This window comes from Salvelinus namaycush, chromosome 9 (genome assembly GCF_016432855.1).
Source record: "Salvelinus namaycush isolate Seneca chromosome 9, SaNama_1.0, whole genome shotgun sequence".
In the NCBI taxonomy this organism is placed as follows: domain Eukaryota; kingdom Metazoa; phylum Chordata; class Actinopteri; order Salmoniformes; family Salmonidae; genus Salvelinus; species Salvelinus namaycush.
The window spans coordinates 4,035,594-4,062,901 of NC_052315.1; the positions used below are offsets into that span (position 1 = coordinate 4,035,594).

Below are 27,308 nucleotides of genomic sequence, written 5' to 3' on the forward strand. Positions count from 1 at the left end.
CTGCCCTGAATGCCTCAACTGATCCTTCAGCTATTGTATGCAGTAATCATATGCCTATGAACCAGAGTTATACTGTTAGCACTGAGGCGGTGTGCTGTAGCAGAAAGTCCACTGTGTGCAGCTCACCCTGCACTAACATAAATAACCTGAGCATGTCTACTTCTGCTAAGCTTCCCAGTAAAGCAATGAAAACAATCAAGCATCCCAGAAAAGTGCTAAAAATAGCCCACGTTAACATATGTAGCTTAAGAAACAAGGTTAATGAAATCAATAATTTGCTAGTAGCAGATGACATTAATATTCGGACAATCTCTGAAACGCACTTAGACAATGCTTCTGATGATACAGAAGAAATACATGGTTACAAGATGTACAGAAAAGACTGAAATGCCAAAGGTTGAGGTCTGGCCGTTTATATTCAGAACCACATTCCTGTAAAGATTAGAGAGGATCTCATGTTAAATACTGTTGAAGTAATATGGCTGCAGGTTCATCTGCCTCACCTAAAGCCCATTCTGGTGGGAAGCTGCTATAGACCACCAAGTGCTAACAGTCTGTATATGGATAACATGTGAAAGGCTTGATCATGTATGTGATGTCTACAGAGAGGTCTATTTTCTGGGTGTTTTTAAATATTGACTAGTTGTCATCAGGCTGCCCCACTCAAGAGAAAGCTTCAAACTGTAACTAGTGCCTGCAACCTGGTTCAGGTTATCAATCAACCTACAAGGGTAGTTACAAACAGCACAGGAATTAAATCCCCAACGTGTATCGATCACATCTTTACTAACGCTGCAGAACGTTGCTTGAAAGCAGATGCAGTAGTTGACACATTTATGAAATTGCTTATCCCAGATACTTATTAGCATGCACCCATTAAGAAAATTACGTTAAAAACAGTTAAATCCCCGTCGATTGATGAGTAATTGATCAATTCTGTGTTTGAGAGGGAGGCAAAATAAATGGCAAATAAGTCTGGCTGCACAACCGATTGGCAAACATACTGCAAATTGAGAAATCATGTGACTAAACTTAATAAAAAGAAGAAGAAACTACACAATGAAACAAAGATAAATGATATAAAGAATAATAGTAAAAAGCTTTGGAGCACCTTAAATGAAATTTTTGGGGAAAAAGCCAACTCGGCTCCTTCATTCATTGGCTCATTCATCACAAAGCCCACTGATATTGCAAACTAATTTAATTACTTTTTTATTGGCAAGATTAACAGACTTAGGCATGACATGCCATCTAACGCTGACACTACACATCCAAATATATCTGACCAAATTATGAAAGACAAGCATTGTCATTTTGAATTCCGTAAAGTGAGTGTGGAAGAGGTGATTATTGTTGTCTATCAACAATGACAAGCCACCAGGGTCTGACAACTTGGATGGAAAATAACTCAGGATAATAGCAGACGATATTGCCACTCCTATTTGCCATATCTTCAATTTAAGCCTACTACAAAATGTGTGCCCTCAGGCCTGGAGGGAAGCTAAAGTCATTCTGTTACCTAAGAATAGTGAAGCCCCCTTTACCGGCTCAAATAGCCGACCAATCAGCCATCCAATCAACACTTAGTTGGTAAGAGTAACAATGCTATTTTACAGTAAACAAATTGACAACAGACTTTCAGCACGCTTATAGGGAAGGACATCCAACAAGCACAGCACTTACACAAATGACATGATGGCTGAGAGAAATTGATAATAAAAATATTGTGGGGCCTGTTTTGTTAGACTTCAGTGCGGCTTTTGACATTATTGATCATAGTCTACTGCTGGGAAAACGTATGTGTTATGGCTTTACACCCCCTGCTATATTGTGGATAAAGAGTCCAACAGAACACAGAGGGTGTTCTTTAATGGAAGCCTCTCCAACATAATCCAGGTAGAAGCAGGAATTCCCCAGGGTAGCTGTCTAGGCCCATTACTTTTTTCAATCTTTACTAATGACATGCCACTGGCACTGAGTAAAGCCAGTGTATATATATATATATATATATATATATATATATATATATATATATATATATATATATATATATATACGTATATACGGATGACTCAACATTATACATGTCAGCTACTACAGCGACTGAAATGACTGCAACACTTAACAAAGAGTTGCAGTTAGTTTCAGAATAATTGTCAAGGAATAAGTTAGTCCTAAATATTTCAAGAAATAAAAGCATTCTATTTGGGACAAATCATTCACTAAACCCTAAACCTCAACTAAATATTGTAATGAATAATGTGGACATTGAGCAAGTTGAGGTGACTAAACTTGTCACGGATGATTAGGAGTGGAAGGTAGGAGTCAGGTGCAGAGAGCAGAGGGTTCAAGAAAAATAGGCACTTTTATTCCGGCACAAACGGTCATGCCCAAACACAGGGCGAAAAACACTGACCAGCCCAAAACACAGGGCGAAAAACGCTGACCAACCCAAAACACAGGGCGGAAAACACTGACCAACCCAAAACACAGGGCGGAAAACACTGACCAACCCAAAACACAGGGCAGGAAAACACTGACCAACCCAAAACACAGGGCAGGAAAACACTGACCAACCCAAAACACAGGGCGAAAAACACTGACCAACCCAAAACACAGGGCAGAAAAACGCTGACCAACCCAAAACACAGGGCAGAAAAACGCTGACCAACCCAAAACACAGGGCAGAAAACACTGACCAACCCAAAACACAGGGCAGAAAAACACCGACCAACCCAAAACACAGGGCGGAAAACGCTGACCAACCCAAAACACAGGGCAGGAAAACACTGACCAACCCAAAACACAGGGCAGAAAAACGCTGACCAACCCAAAACACAGGGCGGAAAACACTGACCAACCAAAACACAGGGCAGGAAAACACTGACCAACCCAAAACACAGGGCAGGAAAACACTGACCAACCCAAAACACAGGGCAGAAAAACACCGACCAACCCAAAACACAGGGCGGAAAACGCTGACCAACCCAAAACACAGGGCGGAAAACACTGACCAACCCAAAACACAGGGCGGAAAACACTGACCAACCCAAAACACAGGGCAGAAAAACACCGACCAACCCAAAACACAGGGCGGAAAACGCTGACCAACCCAAAACACAGGGCAGGAAACCGCTGACCAACCCAAAACACAGGGCAGGAAAACACTGACCAACCCAAAACACAGGGCGGAAAACACCGACCAACCCAAAACACAGGGCGGAAAACGCTGACCAACCCAAAACACAGGGCAGGAAAACACTGACCAACCCAAAACACAGGGCAGGAAAACACTGACCAACCCAAAACACAGGGCAGAAAAACGCTGACCAACCCAAAACACAGGGCGGAAAACACTGACCAACCCAAAACACAGGGCGGAAAACACTGACCAACCCAAAACACAGGGCAGAAAAACACCGACCAACCCAAAACACAGGGCGGAAAACGCTGACCAACCCAAAACACAGGGCAGGAAAACACTGACCAACCCAAAACACAGGGCAGAAAAACGCTGACCAACCCAAAACACAGGGCGGAAAACACTGACCAACCCAAAACACAGGGTAAAACGGTCCGGAGCACAAAACCACAGCCAACACTAAACGTGAACACCGAATAATCCCGCACAAACTAGAGCGGGCCTAACAAGCTTAAATAGGCTAGAAAATCAAGAAAACACAAATAGGAACAGGTGCAACTAATAAGACTAAACTAACAGAAAAGGAAAAAGGGATCGGTGGCGGCTAGTAGGCCGGTGACGACGACCGCCGAGCACCGCCCGAACAGGCAGGGGAGCCACCTTCGGTGGGAGTCGTGACAAAACTGCTTGGAGTAACCAAGGATTGTAAACTGTCATGGTCAAAACATATTGATACAACAGTAGCTGATGGGGAGAAGTATGTCCATAATAAAGCACTGCTCTGCCTTCTTAACAGCACTATCAACAAGGCAGGTCCTACAGGCCCTAGTTTTGTTGCACCTTGACTACTGTTCAGTTGTGTGGTCAGGTGCCACAAAAAAGTACTTAGGAAAATTGTCTCAGAACAATTGTCTCAGAACAGGGCAACACGGCTGGACCTTAGATGTAAACGGAGATCTAACATTAATGATATGCATGTCAATCTCTCCTGGCTCAAAGTAGAGGAGAGATTGACTTCATCACTACTTGTCTTTGTGAGAGTTATTGACATGTTGAATGCACCAAGCTGTCTGTTTGAACTCCTGGAACACAGCTCAGACACCCATTCATACCCCACAAGACATGCCACCAGAGGTCTTGTCACAGTCCCCAAGTCCAGAACAGACTATGGGAGGCGCACAGTACTACATAGAGCCATGACTACATGGAACTCTATTCCACATCAAGTAACTGATGCAAACAGTAAAATAAAAAACAGATAAAAATACACCTTATGGAACAGCAGAGACTGTGAAGCAACACGAACATAGTCACATGCATACCAACACACGATAACGTACTCACTATACACACACGTACACATGGATTTTGTGTTGTAGATATGTGGTAGTGGAGTAGGGGCCTGAGGGCACACACTTAATGTGTTGTGAATTCTGTTGTGAATGTATTGTAATGTTTTTTTTTAATTGTGTAACTGCCTTAATTTTGCTGGACCCCAGGCAGCAGCTAATTGGGATCCATAATATATACAAATAGAAATCGGTCTGCATCGTTTGAAAAGTGAGCAACGCTGTGTGACTGCCTCCGGTCCTTCCTGTTCAGCCTCTGGGTGAAGTCAGCACGCACGAACGCACACACACACACACACACATGTAAAGACACACACAGTTACAGGGAGATATCTGTGATCTCTGTGGCAATATCGTCTGCTATTATCTCTGTCAACAATGCATATCGCATGGTTCTTCTGGCACCTGAGGAACATATCTGTAAATAATTGACACCTTAATCTATTATAAAGCTGATGAGGAAGTGACACGCTGAGTTAGAGTAACAGCCAAACACAAAACTACTTACCCGAAACGACATCTGCAGCTCCCAGTATATTCCAGTCTCAGATTGCTTTTTAAAAACCCTGAGGTCTACGCTTGTGTGTTGATTTACGGTAACCTTAGAGTGATGTTTACTAAACGATGGGCTTTTGAATGGGTATGGGAGGGAGCTGTTTACCTTGAGCCACAGCTGACAGAGGTTTCATAGCACACTTTTGTTCCATCTGTATTTCATAGAGGAACATCCTCAGTTGACATGTGGAAAAGAGAGAGAGAGAGAGAGGCAAAGTTGACCTCGGCCCACCTCCTTTCCCAGCAGTGAATTATTTCATGGTGAGAGTGATGTGTGTTTGACTAACAGGGCCACTCACTTCTCCTGGGAGAGACAAAGGCCTTGTTCCATTCTAACAAGAGAGAGAGAGAGAGAGAGAGAGAGAGAGAGAGAGAGAGAGAGAGAGAGAGAGCAGAATGATAGACTGACAGAATGGGACAGACAGACCCCTACTCTTCCCTTTCGGTAAATCGTGTGCAGCAAATCCAACATAGGATTGTGGCTTCATACCATTTTACGTGTGGAACAAGCTCTCACGTTTCCTGGTCTGTAGAGTTGAAATCAGAATGAGCCCTTTTCAACGTGGGGGACAAGCTCTCACGTTTCCTGGTCTGTAGAGTTGAAATCAGAATGAGCCCTTTTCAACGTGGGGGACAAGCTCTCACGTTTCCTGGTCTGTAGAGTTGACATCAGAATGAGCCCTTTTCAACGTGGGGGACAAGCTCTCACGTTTCCTGGTCTGTAGAGTTGAAATCAGAATGAGCCCTTTTCAACGTGGGGGACAAGTCCTCCCGTTATTTGGAACTGAGTTTACTTTTCGTCACGGAGGCTTTTATTAACATATAATATAATTTCATGAAATCACAAGTCCAATACAGCAAATGAAAGATAAACATCTTGTGAATCCAGCCATCATTTCCGATTTTTTAAATGTTTTACAGCGAAAACACAATATGTATTTATATTAGCTAACCACAATAGCCAAACACACAACGGCATATTTTCACCATGTTTCCACCGCATAGGTAGCTATCACAAAACCCACAAATAGAGATAAAATTAATCACTAACCTAGAACAACTTCATCAGATGACAGTCTTATAACATCATGTTATACAATACATTTATGTTTTGTTCGAAAATGTGCATATTTATAGCTACAAATCCTGGTTTTACATTGTAGCCACCATCACAAATAGCACCAAAGCAGCCAGAATAATTACAGAGAGCAACGTGAAATACATAAATACTCATCATAAAACATTTATGAAAAATACATGGTGTACAGCAAATGAAAGATAAACATCTTGTGAATCCAGCCAATATTTCCGATTTTTTAAAGTGTTTTACAGCGAAAACACAATATATATTTCTATTTGCTCACTACAGTAGCCAAACACACAACGCAATTTACTCCCCGCCATAATAGCTTGCACAAAACCGACAGAATAGAGATAAAATTAATCACTAACCTTGAACAACTTCATCAGATGACAGTCTTATAACATCATGTTATTCAATACATTTATGTTTTGTTCGAAAATGTGCATATTTAGAGCTGCAAATCGTGGTTATACATTGTGAATACGTAGCAACAATTCGCCAGAATGTCCGGAGATATTTTGGACACTCACCTAATCTGACCAAATAACTCATCATAAACTTTACATAAAAATACTTGTTGTATGGCAAATGAAAGATACACTGGTTCTTAATGCAACCGCTGTGTTAGATTTTTAAAAATAACTTTACCACAACATACAGCTTGGGTTATTGTGAGACAGCGCTCACCAACACGGCGGAGAATAGGAGTCAAAATATTACACAGAAATACGAAATAACATCATAAATGTTGTCTTACTTTTGCTGAGCTTCCATCAGAATGTTGTGCAAGGAGTCCTATTTCCAGAATAAATCGTTGTTTGGTTTTAGAATGTCCATTTCTTCTGTCGAATTAGCAACCTTGGCTAGCATTGTGGCGCGAACATTCCCATCCTCTCTTGGCGCAAAGAACGGAAAATTCCAAAAGTCCCAATAAACGTTGAATAAACTGATAAAACTTGGTTGAAAAATCCTACTTTATGATGTTTTTCTCATATGTATCAAATAAAATCAGAGCCGGAGATATTCGCCGTGTATACCGAACGCTTTTCAGAAGACAATGTCGAGGTCCCCCGCGCGTCGTCGAAAACAAACAAAATACCGGACCTGTCACTCCAAAAGCTCTTATTCGGCCTCAGATCAAGCTAGACACCCCATTCAACCTTCCACTGCCTGTTGACATCTAGTGGAAGGCGTATGAAGTGCATACATATCGATAAATAAAAGCCAGTTGAATAGGCAGGCCCTGAAACAGAGCCTCGTTTTCAGATTTTTCACTTCCTGTATGGAAGTTTGCTGCCAAATGAGTTCTGTTTTACTCACAGATATAATTCAAACAGTTTTAGAAACTTCACAGTGTTTTCTATCCAATAGTAATAATAATATGCATATTGTATGATCTAGAACAGAGTACGAGGCCGTTTAATTTGGGCACGATTTTTTCCAAAGTGAAAACAGCGCCCCCCTATTGACAAGAATTAAAGAGTGGAAAAGGAGTTGGTTCATCATTTCCAACCAATGTCTATTCGCTTGGGCGTGGCTACTGACTTAGTTAAACTTTACATGGGAGGTCAATTCTCTCATTTTAAAGGTTAACATTACATAATTTCGCAAATAGTTTCATCTTTACTCATTCATTTTATACAATAATTAGATGCAAGCCTCGTAACTGAGGAACCTGTATAAACAGAGTTGGGGTAATGTGGCTGTATTGTCTTTCGTGAGGTCACAAACATGAAATAAAACATGAAGCAAATCCAAAACAGGATTATGGTTTCCATAGCAAAACAGATGTAGACAATGGCTGCTAGGTTTCCATTTCTTATTAACAGCCTGTTTCATAGCCCCCCCGAGCACTCCTTTACTTCCTCATTCCTGAGAGATGACAGATTTAATGTGAAGGGAAGGGGGGGGGGGGGGTAGAGGTACAAAGGTACAAGTAGTCTCGGAGCAGCAGATTTATGGTAATCAATAAACATAGACAGTGAAATATGGGGGAGGGGCAATATAATTTGACCTTAGCACTTAACTTCACACACTGTCTCTCTCATATCCACCGAGTGTACAAAACATTAAGAACGCCTGCTCTTGAGACATGGATTGTGTTTGTGTGCCATTCAGAGGTAGTAGGTACCAGGCGCACCAGTTTGTGTCAAGAACTGCAACGCAGATGGATTTTTCACGCTCAAACAGTTTCCCGTGTGTATCAAGAAGGGTCCCACAAACCACAAAGGACATCCAGCCAACTTGACACAACTGTGGGAAGCATTGGAGTCAACGCGTTCGACAACTTGTAGAGTCCACAAGCCCCGACGAATTGATGCTGTTCTAAGGACACAAGGGGGAGGGGGGGGGGTACAACTCCATAATAGGTTCATAATTATTGGCACCCTTGATAACGATGAACAAAAAAGACTATAAAATAAATAATACAAATACTGAGATATATTGCATGCTCAAATGTTTATTTAATATATTTTATACTAATACAATTGTTCAGAGAAATATATATTTTTTCTTCTTTTTTTTTATCGCAAAAAGATAGGGGTTGTAATTATTGGGACCCGTTTTCAATACTCCAGCACGTTACTTGTGAGGATAACGACTGTGAGTCTTTTCTAAAAGGCTTTATGTGATCGGAGAAAACATTGAGGAGGGATCTTAGACCATTCCTCCATACAGAATCTACCCAGGCCTTTGATATCTTTCATCTACGCTTATAGACTGACCTCTTCAATTCCAATCACAGGTTTTCAATGACTATTTGCAACATTTGGATTTTGTGGTAAATTATTTTCTTTGTGGATTTTGATGTATGCTTGAAGGTTATTGTCCTAACTCTGGGATAAAGTTTTACAAATGTTAATGCCAAAGACACACCCGAATGGCTTTCCAAGAGGTGTTGAGTGTTCCTGAATGGTCTAGTCTCAGTCCTGACTTAAATTTGTTTTTAAAAATCAGAGACAAGGTTTGAATATTTGCTCTCCATCAATGATTCCTGACCAAAATTAATGAGCTTGAGCAATTTTGACTAAAACAATTGATATATGCTGTCTCGAAAGTTTTGGAAAGTCGTAAAAATCTTATTCAACATGATTCAAAGATGTAATGGCAGCCAAAAGATGCTTCCACCAAGTATTAACTCTGGGGTGTGAAGATACTGTATATGAAAACAAGATATCTTCGGTTATTTTTTTTATTTATTATTCCTTTGGAAAGTTTTCTATAATTTCCTTTCACTTTTAAAATGTGAAGTAGGTTGTCGTGGGGAGGAAAAAATGTATCCTACAAGGTGTGTAAGACTTTGACTAGACACTGTATATATCATGCATGCACACACACACACATTGTCATCATAATCGGTTTGTTTGAAAGGTGGGCCAATTTCTGGTAAGGAAATAAATATCCTAATCAACGCATATCAGGTTTCCTCATTTTGTTGTCGTTAATGTTTTCTACAGTACACCAAACCTGTTGAGAGTCGACAAGCCTTTTAAACAGCCATCAAGAAGAAAGGCAATCCAGTTTGGGGGAGAGAGAAAACGGAAAAAATAAAACCAGGCAAAACGACAGGATGCACATGGCCCATGGAGAAGGACGGTTGGTTGAATCCAGGAAATGGAACCGAGAAGGAGAGGAAGAGGGGATTTTGGAAAACAGCTGGCTTCAGATTAAAAAATTCCTGTTTTGTAGCAGGTCTTTTTTCTGTTCTTTCTCTATAGGCCGTTCAGGGACGGTGAAGCCTCGGCTTACTGTGGGTTAGGCGCGGTTGCAGTGTCATCTGTACTGTTCTGTCAGCATATAAACAATCGTAATAGAGAGCGACAGGACATCAAAAAACAATCATCAATTATCAATGTACTGCTCTACACGGACGCATTTTGATTGCAGCCTTCTTCAGTGTACAGTATACATTGATGCAGCCTTCTTCAGTGTACAGTATACATTGATGCAGCCTTCTTCAGTGTACAGTATACATTGATGCAGCCTTCTTCAGTGTACAGTATACATTGATGCAGCCTTCTTCAGTGTACATTACACATTGATGCCGCCTTCTTCAGTGTACAGTATACATTGATGCAGCCTTCTTCAGTGTACATTACACATTGATGCAGCCTTCTTCAGTGTACAGTATACATTGATGCAGCCTTCTTCAGTGTACAGTATACATTGATGCAGCCTTCTTCAGTGTACAGTATACATTGATGCAGCCTTCTTCAGTGTACAGTATACATTGATGCAGCCTTCTTCAGTGTACATTACACATTGATGCAGCCTTCTTCAGTGTACAGTATACATTGATGCAGCCTTCTTCAGTGTACAGTATACATTGATGCAGCCTTCTTCAGTGTACAGTATACATTGATGCAGCCTTCTTCAGTGTACAGTATACATTGATGCAGCCTTCTTTAGTGTACATTATACATTGATGCAGCCTTCTTCAGTGTACATTGACTGCAGCCTTCTTCAGTGTACAGTATACATTGATGCAGCCTTCTTCAGTGTACAGTATACATTGATGCAGCCTTCTTTAGTGTACATTATACATTGATGCAGCCTTCTTCAGTGTACAGTATACATTGATGCAGCCTTCTTCAGTGTACAGTATACATTGATGCAGCCTTCTTCAGTGTACATTACACATTGATGCAGCCTTCTTCAGTGTACAGTATACATTGATGCAGCCTTCTTCAGTGTACATTACACATTGATGCAGCCTTCTTCAGTGTACAGTATACATTGATGCAGCCTTCTTCAGTGTACATTGACTGCAGCCTTCTTCAGTGTACATTACACATTGATGCAGCCTTCTTCAGTGTACAGTATACATTGATGCAGCCTTCTTCAGTGTACAGTATACATTGATGCAGCCTTCTTCAGTGTACAGTATACATTGATGCAGCCTTCTTTAGTGTACAGTATACATTGATGCAGCCTTCTTCAGTGTACATTACACATTGATGCAGCCTTCTTCAGTGTACAGTATACATTGATGCAGCCTTCTTTAGTGTACATTATACATTGATGCAGCCTTCTTCAGTGTACATTGACTGCAGCCTTCTTCAGTGTACTGTATACATTGATGCAGCCTTCTTCAGTGTACATTATACATTGATGCAGCCTTCTTCAGTGTACAGTATACATTGATGCAGCCTTCTTCAGTGTACAGTATACATTGATGCAGCCTTCTTCAGTGTACATTACACATTGATGCAGCCTTCTTCAGTGTACAGTATACATTGATGCAGCCTTCTTCAGTGTACAGTATACATTGATGCAGCCTTCTTCAGTGTACAGTATACATTGATGCAGCCTTCTTCAGTGTACAGTATACATTGATGCAGCCTTCTTTAGTGTACATTATACATTGATGCAGCCTTCTTCAGTGTACATTGACTGCAGCCTTCTTCAGTGTACAGTATACATTGATGCAGCCTTCTTCAGTGTACAGTATACATTGATGCAGCCTTCTTTAGTGTACATTATACATTGATGCAGCCTTCTTCAGTGTACATTGACTGCAGCCTTCTTCAGTGTACTGTATACATTGATGCAGCCTTCTTCAGTGTACATTACACATTGATGCAGCCTTCTTCAGTGTACAGTATACATTGATGCAGCCTTCTTCAGTGTACATTACACATTGATGCAGCCTTCTTCAGTGTACAGTATACATTGATGCAGCCTTCTTCAGTGTACAGTATACATTGATGCAGCCTTCTTCAGTGTACAGTATACATTGATGCAGCCTTCTTCAGTGTACAGTATACATTGATGCAGCCTTCTTCAGTGTACATTGACTGCAGCCTTCTTCAGTGTACAGTATACATTGATGCAGCCTTATTCAGTGTACATTACACATTGATGCAGTCTTCTTCAGTGTACAGTATACATTGATGCAGCCTTCTTCAGTATACATTGATGCAGCCTTCTTCAGTGTACAGTATACATTGATGCAGCCTTCTTCAGTGTACATTACACATTGATGCAGCCTTCTTCAGTGTACAGTATACATTGATGCAGCCTTCTTCAGTGTACATTACACATTGATGCAGCCTTCTTCAGTGCACAGTATACATTGATGCAGCCTTCTTCAGTGTACATTACACATTGATGCAGCCTTCTTCAGTGTACATTACACATTGATGCAGCCTTCTTCAGTGTACATTACACATTGATGCAGCCTTCTTCAGTGTACATTACACATTGATGCAGCCTTCTTCAGTGTACATTATACATTGATGCAGCCTTCTTCAGTGTACAGTATACATTGATGCAGCCTTCTTCAGTGTACGTCTTAATTTGCTATTCTTATGCTATTACACATAACATCAATGTGCAAAGGATACTAGAACAGTGACTTCTTCCCTAACACCTTAGTCCCCTATTCAACTAGAGGGGTTTCTTCCCTAACACCTTAGTCCCCTATTCAACAAGAGTGGTTTCTTCCCTAACACCTTAGTCCCCTATTCAACAAGAGTGGTTTCTTCCCTAACACCTTAGTCCCCTATTCAACTAGAGTGTTTTTTTCCCTAACACCTTAGTCCCCTATTCAACTAGAGGGGTTTCTTCCCTAACACCTTAGTCCCCTATTCAACAAGAGTGGTTTCTTCCCTAACACCTTAGTCCCCTATTCAACTAGAGTGTTTTTTTCCCTAACACCTTAGTCCCCTATTCAACTAGAGTGGTTTCTTCCCTAACACCTTAGTCCCCTATTCAACTAGAGTGGTTTCTTCCCTAACACCTTGGTCCCCTATTCAACTAGAGTGGTTTCTTCCCTAACACCTTAGTCCCCTATTCAACTAGAGTGGTTTCTTCCCTAACACCTTAGTCCCCTATTCAACAAGAGTGGTTTCTTCCCTAACACCTTAGTCCCCTATTCAACTAGAGTGGTTTCTTCCCTAACACCTTAGTCCCCTATTCAACTAGAGTGGTTTCTTCCCTAACACCTTAGTCCCCTATTCAACTAGAGTGGTTTCTTCCCTAACACCTTAGTCCCCTATTCAACTAGAGTGGTTTCTTCCCTAACACCTTAGTCCCCTATTCAACTAGAGTGGTTTCTTCCCTAACACCTTAGTCCCCTATTCAACTAGAGTGGTTTCTTCCCTAACACCTTAGTCCCCTATTCAACTAGTGGTTTCTTCCCTAACACCTTAGTCCCCTATTCAACTAGAGTGGTTTCTTCCCTAACACCTTAGTCCCCTATTCAACTAGAGTGTTTTTTTCCCTAACACCTTAGTCCCCTATTCAACTAGAGTGGTTTCTTCCCTAACACCTTAGTCCCCTATTCAACTAGAGTGGTTTCTTCCCTAACACCTTAGTCCCCTATTCAACTAGAGTGGTTTCTTCCCTAACACCTTAGTCCCCTATTCAACTAGAGTGGTTTCTTCCCTAACACCTTAGTCCCCTATTCAACTAGAGTGGTTTCTTCCCTAACACCTTAGTCCCCTATTCAACTAGTGGTTTCTTCCCTAACACCTTAGTCCCCTATTCAACTAGAGTGGTTTCTTCCCTAACACCTTAGTCCCCTATTCAACTAGAGTGGTTTCTTCCCTAACACCTTAGTCCCCTTTTTAACTAGAGTGGTTTCTTCCCTAACACCTTAGTCCCCTATTCAACTAGAGTGGTTTCCTCCCTAACACCTTAGTCCCCTATTCAACTAGAGTGGTTTCTTCCCTAACACCTTAGTCCCCTATTCAACTAGAGTGGTTTCTTCCCTAACACCTTAGTCCCCAATTCAACTAGAGTGGTTTCTTCCCTAACACCCTTTAAACAATAAGGGATGACGGGGTGTGTTATATGGCCAATATACCATTGCTAAGGGCTGTTCTATTGCACGACACAACACGGAGTCGTGGTTTATTGGCCATATACCACAAACCACACGACGTGACTTATTGCAATTATAAAATGGTTTGCCAATGTAATTAGAACAGTAAAAATAAATGTTTTGTCAGCCAATCAGCATTCAGGGCTCAAACCACCCAGTATATAATAGACAATCAGTGCTGAACACAAGACAACAAATGTCAAGGGAAGGGGGGTTATGAAGTGTCAACTCCCTCCACCTGAGGACTCACTTCGGTTAAAATCAAACAGTTTTTTGAAAGTGCTATCAGGAAAATCACTACCAACTGATTGAGTCCGCTGTCAGCTATTAAAAAAAAAAAAAAATGATCGTGGAGAGAAATCGGTTTCCAAGTATTCTGAAAGAGACAAAGGGAGTGCTTTTGATCCAACACCAAGCCCTAGACGGCATGTGTCGAAATACCCGGCTATATAAACACAACGCTGTTGACCATTCTTTTAAAATCACTTAACATGCCGTTGCTAAGCGATAGAAATGTATATCTCACAGACCAGCATTGACTGACCACAATACGCCTGGATGATGCATCTTTGAACAAATAAGAGACATCTCTGAGCACACTACGCCTGTGTGCACCATAGACCTATCGGCGTGCACACGTTAGGAACAGATTAATATAATTTGCTTGAGGACAGCTCATTACCTCCAGAAACACATTGTTGACGTCAGATACCCTTTCTCAATCCAGGTAGCGTACCTGTTTGTATCCTGTTAGAGCAGTGACTTTCACGTTATTGCTTTTGACAAGGTTAAGTGTGCTATTATCCAAAGGTCGATGTGACGCCCTCGACTCACAATTCAAATGAGGCACAGACACACCTGTCTACAACAAAACTTCCACCTACACATTCATTGTTCCACGAGGCAAAGTAACTACCAATGTTTTACAATAGAAAACAATGAATAATAGTAATATTAATAATAATATACATACTAATTAAAATATAATAAATAACAAAAGTAATATTAATCATATCAACAAGATTATTCATATCATTATGAACATCATCATAATAAGTAATCATTAAAAACAAGGACAAGAATATTAGTATTATACTATATGGATATAATACTATACAATAACATAATTACTGTTATCATGTAGCAACAATCGTAACAACATTTATTATCATAATTATACAGCTATGCTTAAATTATTATTTATTATGAATATTAGTATTGATAATATTATTGTTAGTATTCCATTGTTATTATATTGATTATTTTTAAAAATATATATATATAATATAATAAATGCAACATGGTAATAATATTTTTGCTACAGCCGCAGATCACATCTGTGTCAATTAAGTTACATCTGGAGACAGTTTTGCCAAATCTGAGGAAGAAAAAAAAAACAAATTTGCCTTGTAGGTCTTATTTGTTGATGGAGATGTGATGAAATAAAAACATGAAATCAAGACAACTCTTGTGAACACAACTGATGAATCCATTGCTATAATATGAGTAGAGAGATTGTTGGCATATTTTAGGGATGGGCGGAAGGACTACTCTATCATGCATGCATCCTCTCACTATTTGCATAAAGCCTCGGTCATGCTTTTAAAGATGCAGAGCTGTCGAGGGTGACCACTTGATGGCATTGATCCCAACGTACGCTTGAGAGAAATACGCGACCAGAGGCAAAGTAACGTTCTGGTTTCTTTGTTCACTTCGAAAAGAGAATGGACTATTTCTTGGCATCCATTTGAAAGGACCGTACGCAAGCAAGCCATCCCTTTTAAGGCACAGTAAGGTGATATTCAGTGACTTTACTTGCACTTGGAATCACCATTCGAAAAAAAAAATGTAAGTATAATATTTTTTAAATAATAGCCTACCGACTGTGTAATACTGTGCGTTGTCCTTGAGTAGAAGAAGCAGGCTATTTAATAGTATTATTATTGTTCTTCTTGTTTATTATGAGGTTATGGAAATAATTATGAAGAATATATGCGTGTGTTCTTCACCTTTGCAATTTTGTAATAAGGCCAACGGTAATGCCTTATTGAGACAAATAAATACTATACATCGCCGCCCTATAACTATAATAGCACGTTTCACCATTCTTTTCTTCTATGGTTACGTCTATTTATTAACGCGTAATAGCCATATTTTATATTGAAGTGTATTAGCCCTCATATAGGGAGAATCGACTCTCATTAGGTTTTTGATGACAGCCTTGACAGTTGTCATCACACATCATAGTAGACCACTAAAGTGACTAAAAACGATCTAACAACTGAAATAAAACTATTTTAGGGATTAGTCTACTTTCTAACTGTGTTTTGGAAAAGTTTTCACAGGCTACTCCGTGCAAAGATTTCAGTGCGCCTGACTGGGAATGTCTCGAACTAGTTCCAATTGCAGTGTATGATGACGTTACATTTAGTAGACGCTCTTAGCCAGAGCGAGTTACAATTAGGGTAAAGTGCCTTGCTCAAGGGCACATCGACAGATTTTTTACCTAGTCGGCTCGGGGACTCGAACCATGCCCTTTTGGCCCAACGCTTTTAATCGCTAGGCTACCTGCCACCCTAGAGAGGAAAGACCTTGACTTTATCACCGTGTACAATTGGCATAGTTTGTTCTTACTCAATCTTTCAACATAAGGACTAGGCATTCACAAATGAATGACAATTAGTTACCAGAAGTTACAGAAATCAAATGGGTTACCGGAAGTTACAGAGATTAAATGATAATGGGTTAGCAGAAGTTACAGAGATACAATTAAATGATAGCCTATCTACAAACACAATGACACACAGTAGACCTATCAGAGTATGAAAAAAACTATCCAACAAACACAATTGTATACTTTTTATCCATCGTATCATTATTTAAACAAAGCATTATAAGAAGTCAAACTGAAGTTACATGCTGTCTTTGAAGAGAACATCTTGCTCAGAACAGAAAGAGACAACATTAGTGTTACCGTATCAAAATATCAGTGACAACAGTAACAGTGGTGTTACTGTTATGCCCAAATCCCAGGCAAAACAGTCCCCCCCCCCCCCCCCCTTGATGTTGGAGATGCAAATTTGCAACTTTAAAGTTAAATGGAAAGGTCACCCAAATGACAAAATTATATGTTGGAAACAGTGCGGGGGGGGGGGTAAAATAAATTGAACACCCTCCCCCTCATAGAAGTAACTCAAGATAATGTTTACGACCACAAATAACACCACCCTGTGTTTATAAATGTGGATATCGACTTTGCCACTTCAGCGCGCTTTTGTGGCACAGTCGATTCCACGCATGGCTACAGGCCAGTAGGTTGAGGGTTCGCCAACCACCACGGAAGAGCTCACTCTCCCTGCCTGTCTTAATACACTACGATCAGAGCCAGCTGCAGACAGTGATCAGCTTGGGAAAAATCGGATTTTCAACATTTTGATGCCATATTTATAATTACAGTGCATTCGGAAAGTATTCAGACCCCTTTTTCCACATTTTGTTACATTACAGCATTATTCTAAAATTTATTAAATAAAAACATTTCCTCATCAATCTACACACAATACCCCATAATGACAAAGCAAAAACAGTTTTTTCTGTAGGGATGTTTTTCAGCGGCAGGGACTGGGAGTCTAGTCAGGTTCGAGGGAAAGATGAACTGAGCAAAGTACAGAGAGATCCTTGATGAAAACCTGCTCCAGAGCGCTCAGGACCTCAGACTGGGGTGAAGGTTCACCTTCCAACAGGACAACGACCCTAAGCACACAGCCAAGGCAAAGCAGGAATGGCTTTGAGAAGTCTCTGAAAGTCCTTGAGTGGCCCAGCCAGAGCCTGGACTTGAACCCGATCGAACATCTCTGCAGACACATGAAAATAGCTGTGCAACGACGCTCCCCATCCAAGCGTCGCTTGGGAGGATCTGCAGAGAAGAATGGGAGGAACTCCCCAAATACAGGTGTGCCAAGCTGTATGTGACGCCACATAAAATGTTGCGCTATACGTGCAACACAGCATTCCTAAACTAGCCCACAATGTCTGCTGTGTGGATCGAGCAGTCAACAAATCGAGCAGTCATTTGAAAGAGTGTGGATCGAGCAGTCAACAAGTCGAGCAGTCAACAAGTCGAACAGTCAACAAGTCGAGCAGTCAACAAGTCGAGCAGTCATTTGAAAGAGTAACAAAATTTCAGCGAGACAACTCAAAGGCGAAATCGATTAAAGCCAAGATAATGGAATTCATTGCCCTTGACAATCAACCGTTCTCTGTCGTGGGTGATGTTGGCTTTCGCCTACTGGTCGAGCACTGTATTGGAAATCTGCCCTATGTTTATACAAGAGACCACAGGAAACTTCTTTGATCAGAGGTTAGTTTGTTTAATAAGCATTGCAAGCCAGATTGCAACCCGGAGTATACACTTTATTACACGATTACACAGTAATTTGCAAGTAACACACTCAGTACAAAAGAAGGTGTTTTCCCTTTTTATCCCCTACTGAGGATGTGCCTTAACTTTAATACCATATAAACTCATAATTAATAGTTGCTAATACAAAGTTGTCTCTGCTAGGCGGTGTTCAGCGTATTGTTATTTGCAGTTAGTTTCCCAATCCTTCTTCCTCCTGTTGCTACAGTGGTTCCTCCTTTTAAAAGTTGCACCGCGGGATTTAGAGGTACCCAGCGTGACGCTGGCTTCATTGCTCCGGACCACCACAAGGGGAGTTAGAGCACTCATTATGCATTTGGGTCCCAAGGTTTTTACATGACCAATCATATCGAGTGGTTCCAATGAGGAATTTTGACGCGGGGCCACCGTTGCCTTGTGGCGTTCTTCAACAAAGATGGCTGACAAACCATTACGGAGTATCCAAATGTAAACTGTTATAACGTCAAAACGAGTCAAGCAAAAAGAAATACAATTGAGAGGAATATGTTAGTTAATGTAGAGACAAACGTTTGTGTATATATTTTTTGTCATAAAGTTAATTTACGAAAATCGCTATTTAGCAAGTTTATCTGACTAGCTAACATTAGCCAGCTAGAGTGTTAGGGTAATTCATTTGTAATTCGTGTTGTTTCATGTTTTAGCGACTCCTGAGAAAACCAGCAAACCAGGCTGTCGTCTTGTGAAACAGTGGATGTAACGAATCTAGCTAGCTAAAGCATTTACTGCAAATTGAATGTACAATTGTGTACGCTTGAATTGCAATGCAGCTGAAGTAACATAGCTAGCTAACTATTTACTTGCTTATTGTGTAGTGGAGGATAAAAATAACTGTATGCCTATGGATGTGTAGCTAGCTACAGTATGTAGCCGATCTGTGTATGGACCCTAAAACGTTAGGTTCTGAACTAATATTCATACCAATCTATGAACCTCAGCTATCATATTTGTTGTATCAACTTCAAGTCTGAATGGCATTAATGAAGCTTATGGACAGAGTAGAATATAATAACTTTATTGTGCCAAGGATGCAAGTCGTATACACATGTACTGTAGTTATTACCACGCATGAGATTCCCACATTGTAGCCTGTACATTGAATATATTCACTGATCATGTACTCTTCCTTGGCCAATAAAGGTGTGGTTCAGGTATGAATCTCTGGGACTTTCTTTTTTCAGTCATATCAAACTCCATTATTTGAATGATGCTGTGTCTGCATGTATGTATTACAATTATACACTTCAACAGTGTTTACTGCTCCTGGGACATCAATGATTACACATTGTAACTATGCAATAGACTAGAAACATGATTGATTTGTAATTCATATATACAGAAAAAAACTATGCATATCTAACTCCCTTCATCTGCATTAATCTGAGGACACAGGATATTATTTCAATGAGATACTTAGTTTCAACCAGTGGAGAATGTGAAACACTTTATTGAAAGAAGTTCCAGGTGTTATAAATGCATTATAATTATGATAATTGTAATATTATAAATACAAGTTCAATCTGTAATTCAATGCACATATGGTGTGCATTTTAAAACGAGGAAGAAAGACGAGGCCTGGGAGAGAGGTAAGAACAGCGGCAGACAGCATATGATTCATGAATTACAGTGCTACCCTAATATTCTCTCAGATTATCACATTTGTGGTGTCTCTCTCACATCAAAACATACCTGCAGACGAGAGACAGGTGGATAGAGAGAGCATGATTAAGCCTTGTTTTCTTTATACTAACACGGTCAGTCATCTTAATCAGGAGGTGAAATGCAAAACTGACCATGGATCATTAACTCTGGGTCTACTACATCTCTGTCTGTATTTCAATGTAAAGCATCTCCTTAATAATACTTCCTGTTTACCCGACCAAGTGACATCTCACCTATGATCATGCTGTGCCCTTTGTGTCAGCCAGTTCAGATGCGGGAGGGGTTCACCAAAACAGCTGATATAACCTAGGGGGAGAGGGATGAAGTGAAGAGACACTGTTATTGTGTGTGTGTGGTCTCACCTGGTGTCCACACTATGTGGCTACAGAGTACTTTATGCTGAAAAACAGACACATGAGGACAAACAATATAAGATAATGTCAATAGAAGATACTGTATGTGACTCAGACACCTATCGGAGTGTACCTGAAACTTTTAAATATAGAGGGCTATGTGTCTCACCACATGGTTATTGCAAGGCTAACCCCCAGGGAAATCAGGACTTGGCAGCAACAGATAGTCCAGTGAAAATGGTTGTGTTTATGTGGTGTAAATCTGAAAATTAGAAGCTGACATCTGAAGGGTTTTTTAAATAATGCATGTGATACAGGTTCCATGTACAACAAGACAGGCAGAGATGGAGAAAAAGAACACAGAACAGTTTATTTACCTCTGGTATGGACACTTTTGCCAGCAATAAAGCTTCCACGGCCTGTTCCTCGGACAATGAACATCTGGCAATATCTACATTATCGACCCCTTGGTCAGCTCGTTCTCTGAAAGTAAAGAAAGCAGATAATTTTTTATAGATATGTGCTGCTTACCTGAGATGCCATCTTCGTAGGTGTCCGCTTTGACTTCCTTTGTGTCGGAGAGCAAGGGGAACAACTACTTCAAGGTCTCAGAGCGAGTGACGTCACCGATTGAAATGCTATTAGCGCGCACCCCACTAACTAGCTAGCCATTTCATACCGGTTACACCCGACTTGAAAAAAATCTAAATATACACATTGCGAGATATTTGGCGAAATAGACAGACATGCCTATATTTCCCCCATAAGAAACAATGGGAAGACCGCAGTTCCAATATTATTTTTGTTGTTTACATTTTAACTATAAAAACAGGTTAGCGAAGCAGGCATTGTGACGTTGAACAATAAACTGGGAATAGAACGTTCGGAAGGCGAGTTGGTGCCACGGTGCTCAATAGAACTAATAGGAGCTGGCAGGGTGAAAAATGCCCTAAAATAAGGCCTGTTATTTCGCGATTACTTCAAAACGACGGCAAGCAGCTGGGAAATATGGTCATATTATGAAACTGGGCTCCACGGCGGATGCAATGAACTATTTTTTATCAGAAAAGAACGTTGTTAAAAATGTCATGTGTCCAGCCTACTATCTACACGGATTTCAGAGCACTCTAGTCTGAGTGTACCAGAGCGCAGAATAATTACTTTACAAGCGCTCAACACCCGTTGAGTATGGCCGGTGTCAGTAAACTTCGGGGAAAAAGGCGTAATTAAATTGTTTCCAGCTGCACATTTACAGTCACCAACGCTCTGGTTAACACAAAAACTGCCTTACCAGCTCTGTTAGGGCGAGTAAAATGGTCAAAGTGGTCTCATTTGTGTCTGGAAGTAGCTAGCCAACGTTAGCTTGGGTGCTTGACTGCCGTTGTAAGGCCAGAGCGCTCAAATCAACTTCCTCGGCCCGAACGTCCAGTGTGCGCTCCGAGAGCGAAACGGTCTGAATTTACAAACTGACCATTTTTCTCTGAATGGAAACACCATAATATTAATCAAATTAATTAAGCCAAATTTCTTAAAATCAATCCCATATACTATGTTATTACAAAAAAGGTTTTCAATTCTCTGGTAATGCCAATACGGAATACTATCAAATGCTTCTCAAAGATCACCTCTGGTGGTCAAACTAGCAATAACTTTCAGTAACAGAAGAAATGGCTGAGAATTAAATGACGTGCCACAGAATTCTGCAGCAGCACGCAGGGTGTGCCATAGAATGACACAACTTTTAACGGAGGAACCACTGTATCATGTGCTAGCAGAAGTAAGTCTGGAACATAGTATCAACAGGAACTGAAAGTATAGTTTCAACACACAGACATCTGATTTTTGTACAGAATGCAGAATGACAGGCTTTCATGATCAAAGTTAGTCGATAATTTGAAATGGTAGATGACTTTCATGCCCTCTTCATCTGACTAACAGTCCCTTTCCCTCTGTCTCTCTCCAGGATGACCACTAGGGATAAATGGAGGGTTTACAAGCGGGTATGTGTCGTGTTCTTTCTGGCTGCGGTGACATTGACGGTGGTCCAGAGAGGGGCTCCCTTCCAAATTGAGAGGCAGGGTCGCATGGAGGCCCCCTCCGAGGGAGGGGAGAACAGGGCCCAGCAGCAGAATACGGGCCTCTACCCAGGGACCAACACCTTCTGGAAGGCTAGCAAGGCCAAACAAGCCGAGTCTACAGCCACCGCCACTGGCACCACGGAGGAACCCAGCATCACCCAGGAGCGAGCTGGCTCCCGGACCTGGGACGTGTCCAGTGCCAACTGCAGTGCCAACCTCAACTTCACCAACCAGGACTGGTTCAGGGGCTTGGAGGAGAACTTTAAGCAGTTCCTCCTGTACCGCCACTGCCGCTTCTTCCCCATACTCATCAACCATCCGGAGAAGTGCTCCGGGGAGACCTACCTGCTCATGGTCATCAAGTCCATCGCTACGCAGCATGACCGCCGCGAGGTGATCCGCAAGACGTGGGGCAAGGAGCAGGTTGTTGACGGCAAGAAGGTGAAGACGGTGTTCTTGCTGGGGACGCCGTCCAATGAGGCTGAGAAGGCCAACCATCAGAAGCTCCTGGAGTACGAAGACTACATCTACAGAGATATCCTCCAATGGGACTTCCAGGACAGCTTCTTCAACCTGACCCTCAAGGAGACCCACTTCCTTAAGTGGTTCTCCACCTACTGTGCCGACGTGCGCTACGTCTTCAAGGGCGACGACGACGTCTTCGTCAGTGTGGAGAACATCTTTGAGTACCTGGAGGCCAGCGCCCAGGTCAAGAACCTCTTCGTTGGTGACGTGCTCTTCAAGGCCAAGCCCATTCGCCGGAAGGAGAACAAGTACTACATCCCACAACCACTTTACAACAAGACCCACTACCCTCCATACGCCGGAGGCGGTGGGTTCCTCATGGACGCACCCCTGGCCAGGAGGCTCTACTGGGCCTCAGACTCTCTGGAGCTGTACCCCATCGATGACGTGTTCCTGGGCATGTGTTTGGAGGTGCTGCAGGTCACGCCCATCAAGCACAATGCTTTTAAGACATTTGGTCTGGTCAAGAACAAGGACAGCAAGCTCAACCAAGAACCTTGTTTCTTTAAGAGCATGATCGTGGTCCACAAGCTGCTACCATCAGAGCTCATACACATGTGGAACCTGGTGAACAGTAATCTCATCTGCTCGCAGAAAGTGGAGATCTTATAGCCTGGTGAGAACACTTAACTAGGCGAGGGGAGAAGAGTTAGGATGTGTGAGCAGGCCGGGAGGCAGATGTTGACATCCAATTCAAGTTCTCCTTTGTTCATAGTAGGACCCAGACAATATTTGATTTATTACATTTTAGCAGACATTCTTATCCAGAGCAATTAGGGTTAAATGCCTTGCTCACATCGGCAGATTTTTCACCTAGTCGGCTCGGAGAGTCAAACCAGCAACCTTTTGGTTACTGGCCCAACGCTCTTAACTGCTAGGCTACTTGCCTCTACTGCATCACAGTGGAAGTAAATTATCTGGTGATGTTTTTTTTATATTCTGGTGGCATTTTGAATGACTCTCAATGTCAGCAGGCACATTCAGAGATGCCAAACCAAGGAGCTTGAGGTACCAGCACTATCTTGCTGCAAAGGGGGACAGCGAGCTGCCCCCACGTTGTCATGCATCCCTTTGACTGTGTACTGAACGTTAAACACCTTGTTCATTTGGACCAGGCTTCACCTATACTGTAGTAACATGGACCTTATAAAATAGGAAGAAACAAAGTGTCTCTACCTCACCAATATAGTTTAAATTTCTCTTCTCATATAGGTAGTCTTTTGAATAATATTCGTCAAGACAAAATGTCTTGTAAGCATGTTTTACCATGTTAACAGTCAATTAAATAATAATGTCATTTGTTTTTTTTCTCTTTACATCTGACCCTGCAGTCCAACGTAGAGAGAGACCCTTTGTTATGGGTCACTGCACTTCAATAAGAGTGTTCAGTTTTCAGAAAGAATTTGGACTGTATGTGTCAATGGATTTGAATGTGCTGATATACTTGATATGAATTGGGTTGAGGGTTTTACGAGAGGCTCCCGAGTGGCGCGGCGGTCTAAGGCACTGCGTCTCAGTGCTAGAGTTGTCACTACAGACCCTGGTTCGATCACGGGCTGTATTGCAACCGGCTGTGATTGGGAGTCCCATAGGGTGTCGCGCAATTGGCCCGGTGTCGTCCGGGTTAAGGGAGGTTTTGGCCGGGGTAGGCTGTCATTGTAAAATAAGAATTTGTTCTTAATTAACTGACTTGCCTAGTTAAATAAAGTTAAAATTACATTGAAACTGTGAAACAAATTAACTACTGCTGATACATATATCACAATATGTTCATTTAATAGGTTGTTTGATATTTAATTAATTGCAGGGAAGGTATTGGAATTAATGAACATTTGCAAAGATTATAGTTCATGTTTAGAGGGCAGTGAATATGTGTGGATGATGTATATAAATGTAAAAAAAAAAATCTAAAGATATATATAGTGTTAAAAATCACGTTTGTAAATAAATTTAAAAAAAATCATATGTGGGTCTTATCATTTTATTTATTTAAATTGTACCAGATTAATTACATTTATTTTAGTTTTGGCTAATTGACAACAAGCTGTGACCAACCATCCAAACAAGTTCAGATGACAAAGACATGATATTTGATCTTAACGTTGATAATATGACCAAAATGTTCATTGTTCATTTTATTTCAATGTTCACTTGTTATAGGTCAACGGGATAATTTTTTTTTACCTCAAATGTTATCCTTTTATCCTCGACATTGTTGATGTTTTAATATCAAAACATATCTTTATACATTCAAGGCTGATTTATCACTTAAACCACTGTAAATACATTACTTAATTTATGCCTTACGGTAACTTGTATTATAGTATAATTTGTATTAGTGTTTCACATCAAATGTTACATTTTTGTCACAAATGATATGAATATGACAGAATCAGAAATCAATTTAACAGAACATTAACATGATATTGATCCATCTCCTGAGAGTTTTTTTTATCAGTGGTTTTTTACTAGTTTCAGAGGCAGTTTATACAGTCCTGATTGGTGTTCCCATGGTTTATGTTCTCCCGCAGGATATCATATAACAGCAATACTATCAACTATTATATTTATCATAGTGATTCATGAGTAACATTAAAACAGAGTATTGTGTCCCACCTACAGTAAACAACTATACTGAAAACCCAAACTCAAATGGCTGAAATAAGTCAATGAGAGAATAGTCAGATTAACTGATGACTAAAATAGCAGTGCAGATGGCACTAATTCATTAAGTGGGGAGGTGTGGCGTAGGTGATGAATGTGCAGGGCACATCTGATTTTCTATAGATGTTGTGGCACAGCAGAAAGATCAGCACATCCCAAATCTAGAGGTTGAAAGTTCAAATCATCAGGTGGGGTCATATTGAAAAGTCAGTAGTAAGTGATCATGTCAAATGTAATCATGTTGGTCATTGATTCAAGATTTTATCTGAACAGCGTACCACTTACCTTAAAACCCCTATACCATTTTATTACTTATAATTATTTGGGACACCTGGGACTATCACGTCCCAAGAACCTTCAGGGGACCTTCATGGGACCATGACAACAACATCCCAAGAACGTCATAAAAACATCCCCGGGAACTATAAAAAGGTCCCTCAGAGAACGCTCCCTTGAGACGATCATGCGACATCCTAAGGACTAGTAAAATAAAGGTCCTGAGAACGTCCTAAAAAGTTCCTGACATGGTCCTAGGCAACGTCCTGTAAAACTAGACAAAGGGCCACCAGAGAACGTTTCCTTGGGACTTGTGTGGTTGAGCCAGCGGTTGGATTCAAGTATGGGCTTTGGCTGGGCCACTCAATGACTTTCACATTCTTGTTCTGAAGCCATTCAATTGTTGCTTTGGCTTTGAGTTTTGCTTTGAGTTTTGCTTTGCTTTGAGTTTTTCACGTTCCTTTTTGCAAACTCCAAGCATGCTGTCATGTGCCTTTTTCTCAGGTGTGATTTCCGTCTGGCCACTCTCCCATGAAGCCCAGATTGGTGAAGTGTTGTAGAGACTGTTGTTCTTCTGGCAGGTTCTCCCATCTCAGTGAAGGAACTCTGTAGTTCTGTCAGAGTGGTCATAGGGTTCTTTGTCACTTCCCTGACCAAGGTCCTTCTTTGCCCGGATTGCTCAGTTTAGTCGGACGGCCAGTTCCGTATTTTTTGGTTAGTTCCATATTTTTTCAACTTCCCAATGATGGAGACCACTGTGCTCTTGGAAACGTTCAATAATCTATAACTTATTTTATACCCTTCCCCAGATATACAGTTGAAGTCGGAAGTTTACATAGACTTAGGTTGGAGTCATTAAAACTCGTTTTTCAACCACTCCACAAATGTCTTGTTAACAAACTATAGTTTTGGCAAGTCGGTTAGGACATCTACTTTGTGCATGACACAAGTAATTTTTCCAACAATCGTTTACAGACAGATTATTTCACTTATAACTCAATGTATCACAATTCCAATGGGTCAGAAGTTTACATACACTGAGTTGACTGTGCCTTTAAACAGCTTGGAAAATTCCAGAAAATGATGTCATAGCTTTAGAAGCTTCTGATAGGCTACTTGACATCATTTGAGTCAGTTGGAGGTGTACCTGTGGATGTATTTCAAGGCCTACCTTCAAACTCAGTGCTTCTTTGCTTGACATCATGGGAAAATCAAAAGAAAACAGCCAAGACCTCAGACAAAATATTGTAGACCTCCACAAGTCTGGTTCATCCTTGGGAGCAATTTCCAAATGCCTGAAAGTACCACGTTCATCTGTACAAACAATAGTACGCAAGTATAAACACCATGGGAC

The 27,308-nt window shown here is 41.0% G+C and overlaps 1 protein-coding gene across 1 annotated transcript; it reads left to right on the plus strand.

The window, feature by feature from the left end:
• The first annotated feature begins 15,596 nt into the window (after positions 1–15,596).
• Positions 15,597–24,563, plus strand: b3gnt7 (UDP-GlcNAc:betaGal beta-1,3-N-acetylglucosaminyltransferase 7). The gene is made up of 2 exons (XM_039000461.1): positions 15,597–15,806; positions 22,375–24,563. Coding segments are annotated over exons 1-2 (1,254 nt in total). The 5' UTR covers positions 15,597–15,804; the 3' UTR covers positions 23,627–24,563.
• The last annotated feature ends 2,745 nt before the right edge of the window (positions 24,564–27,308 follow it).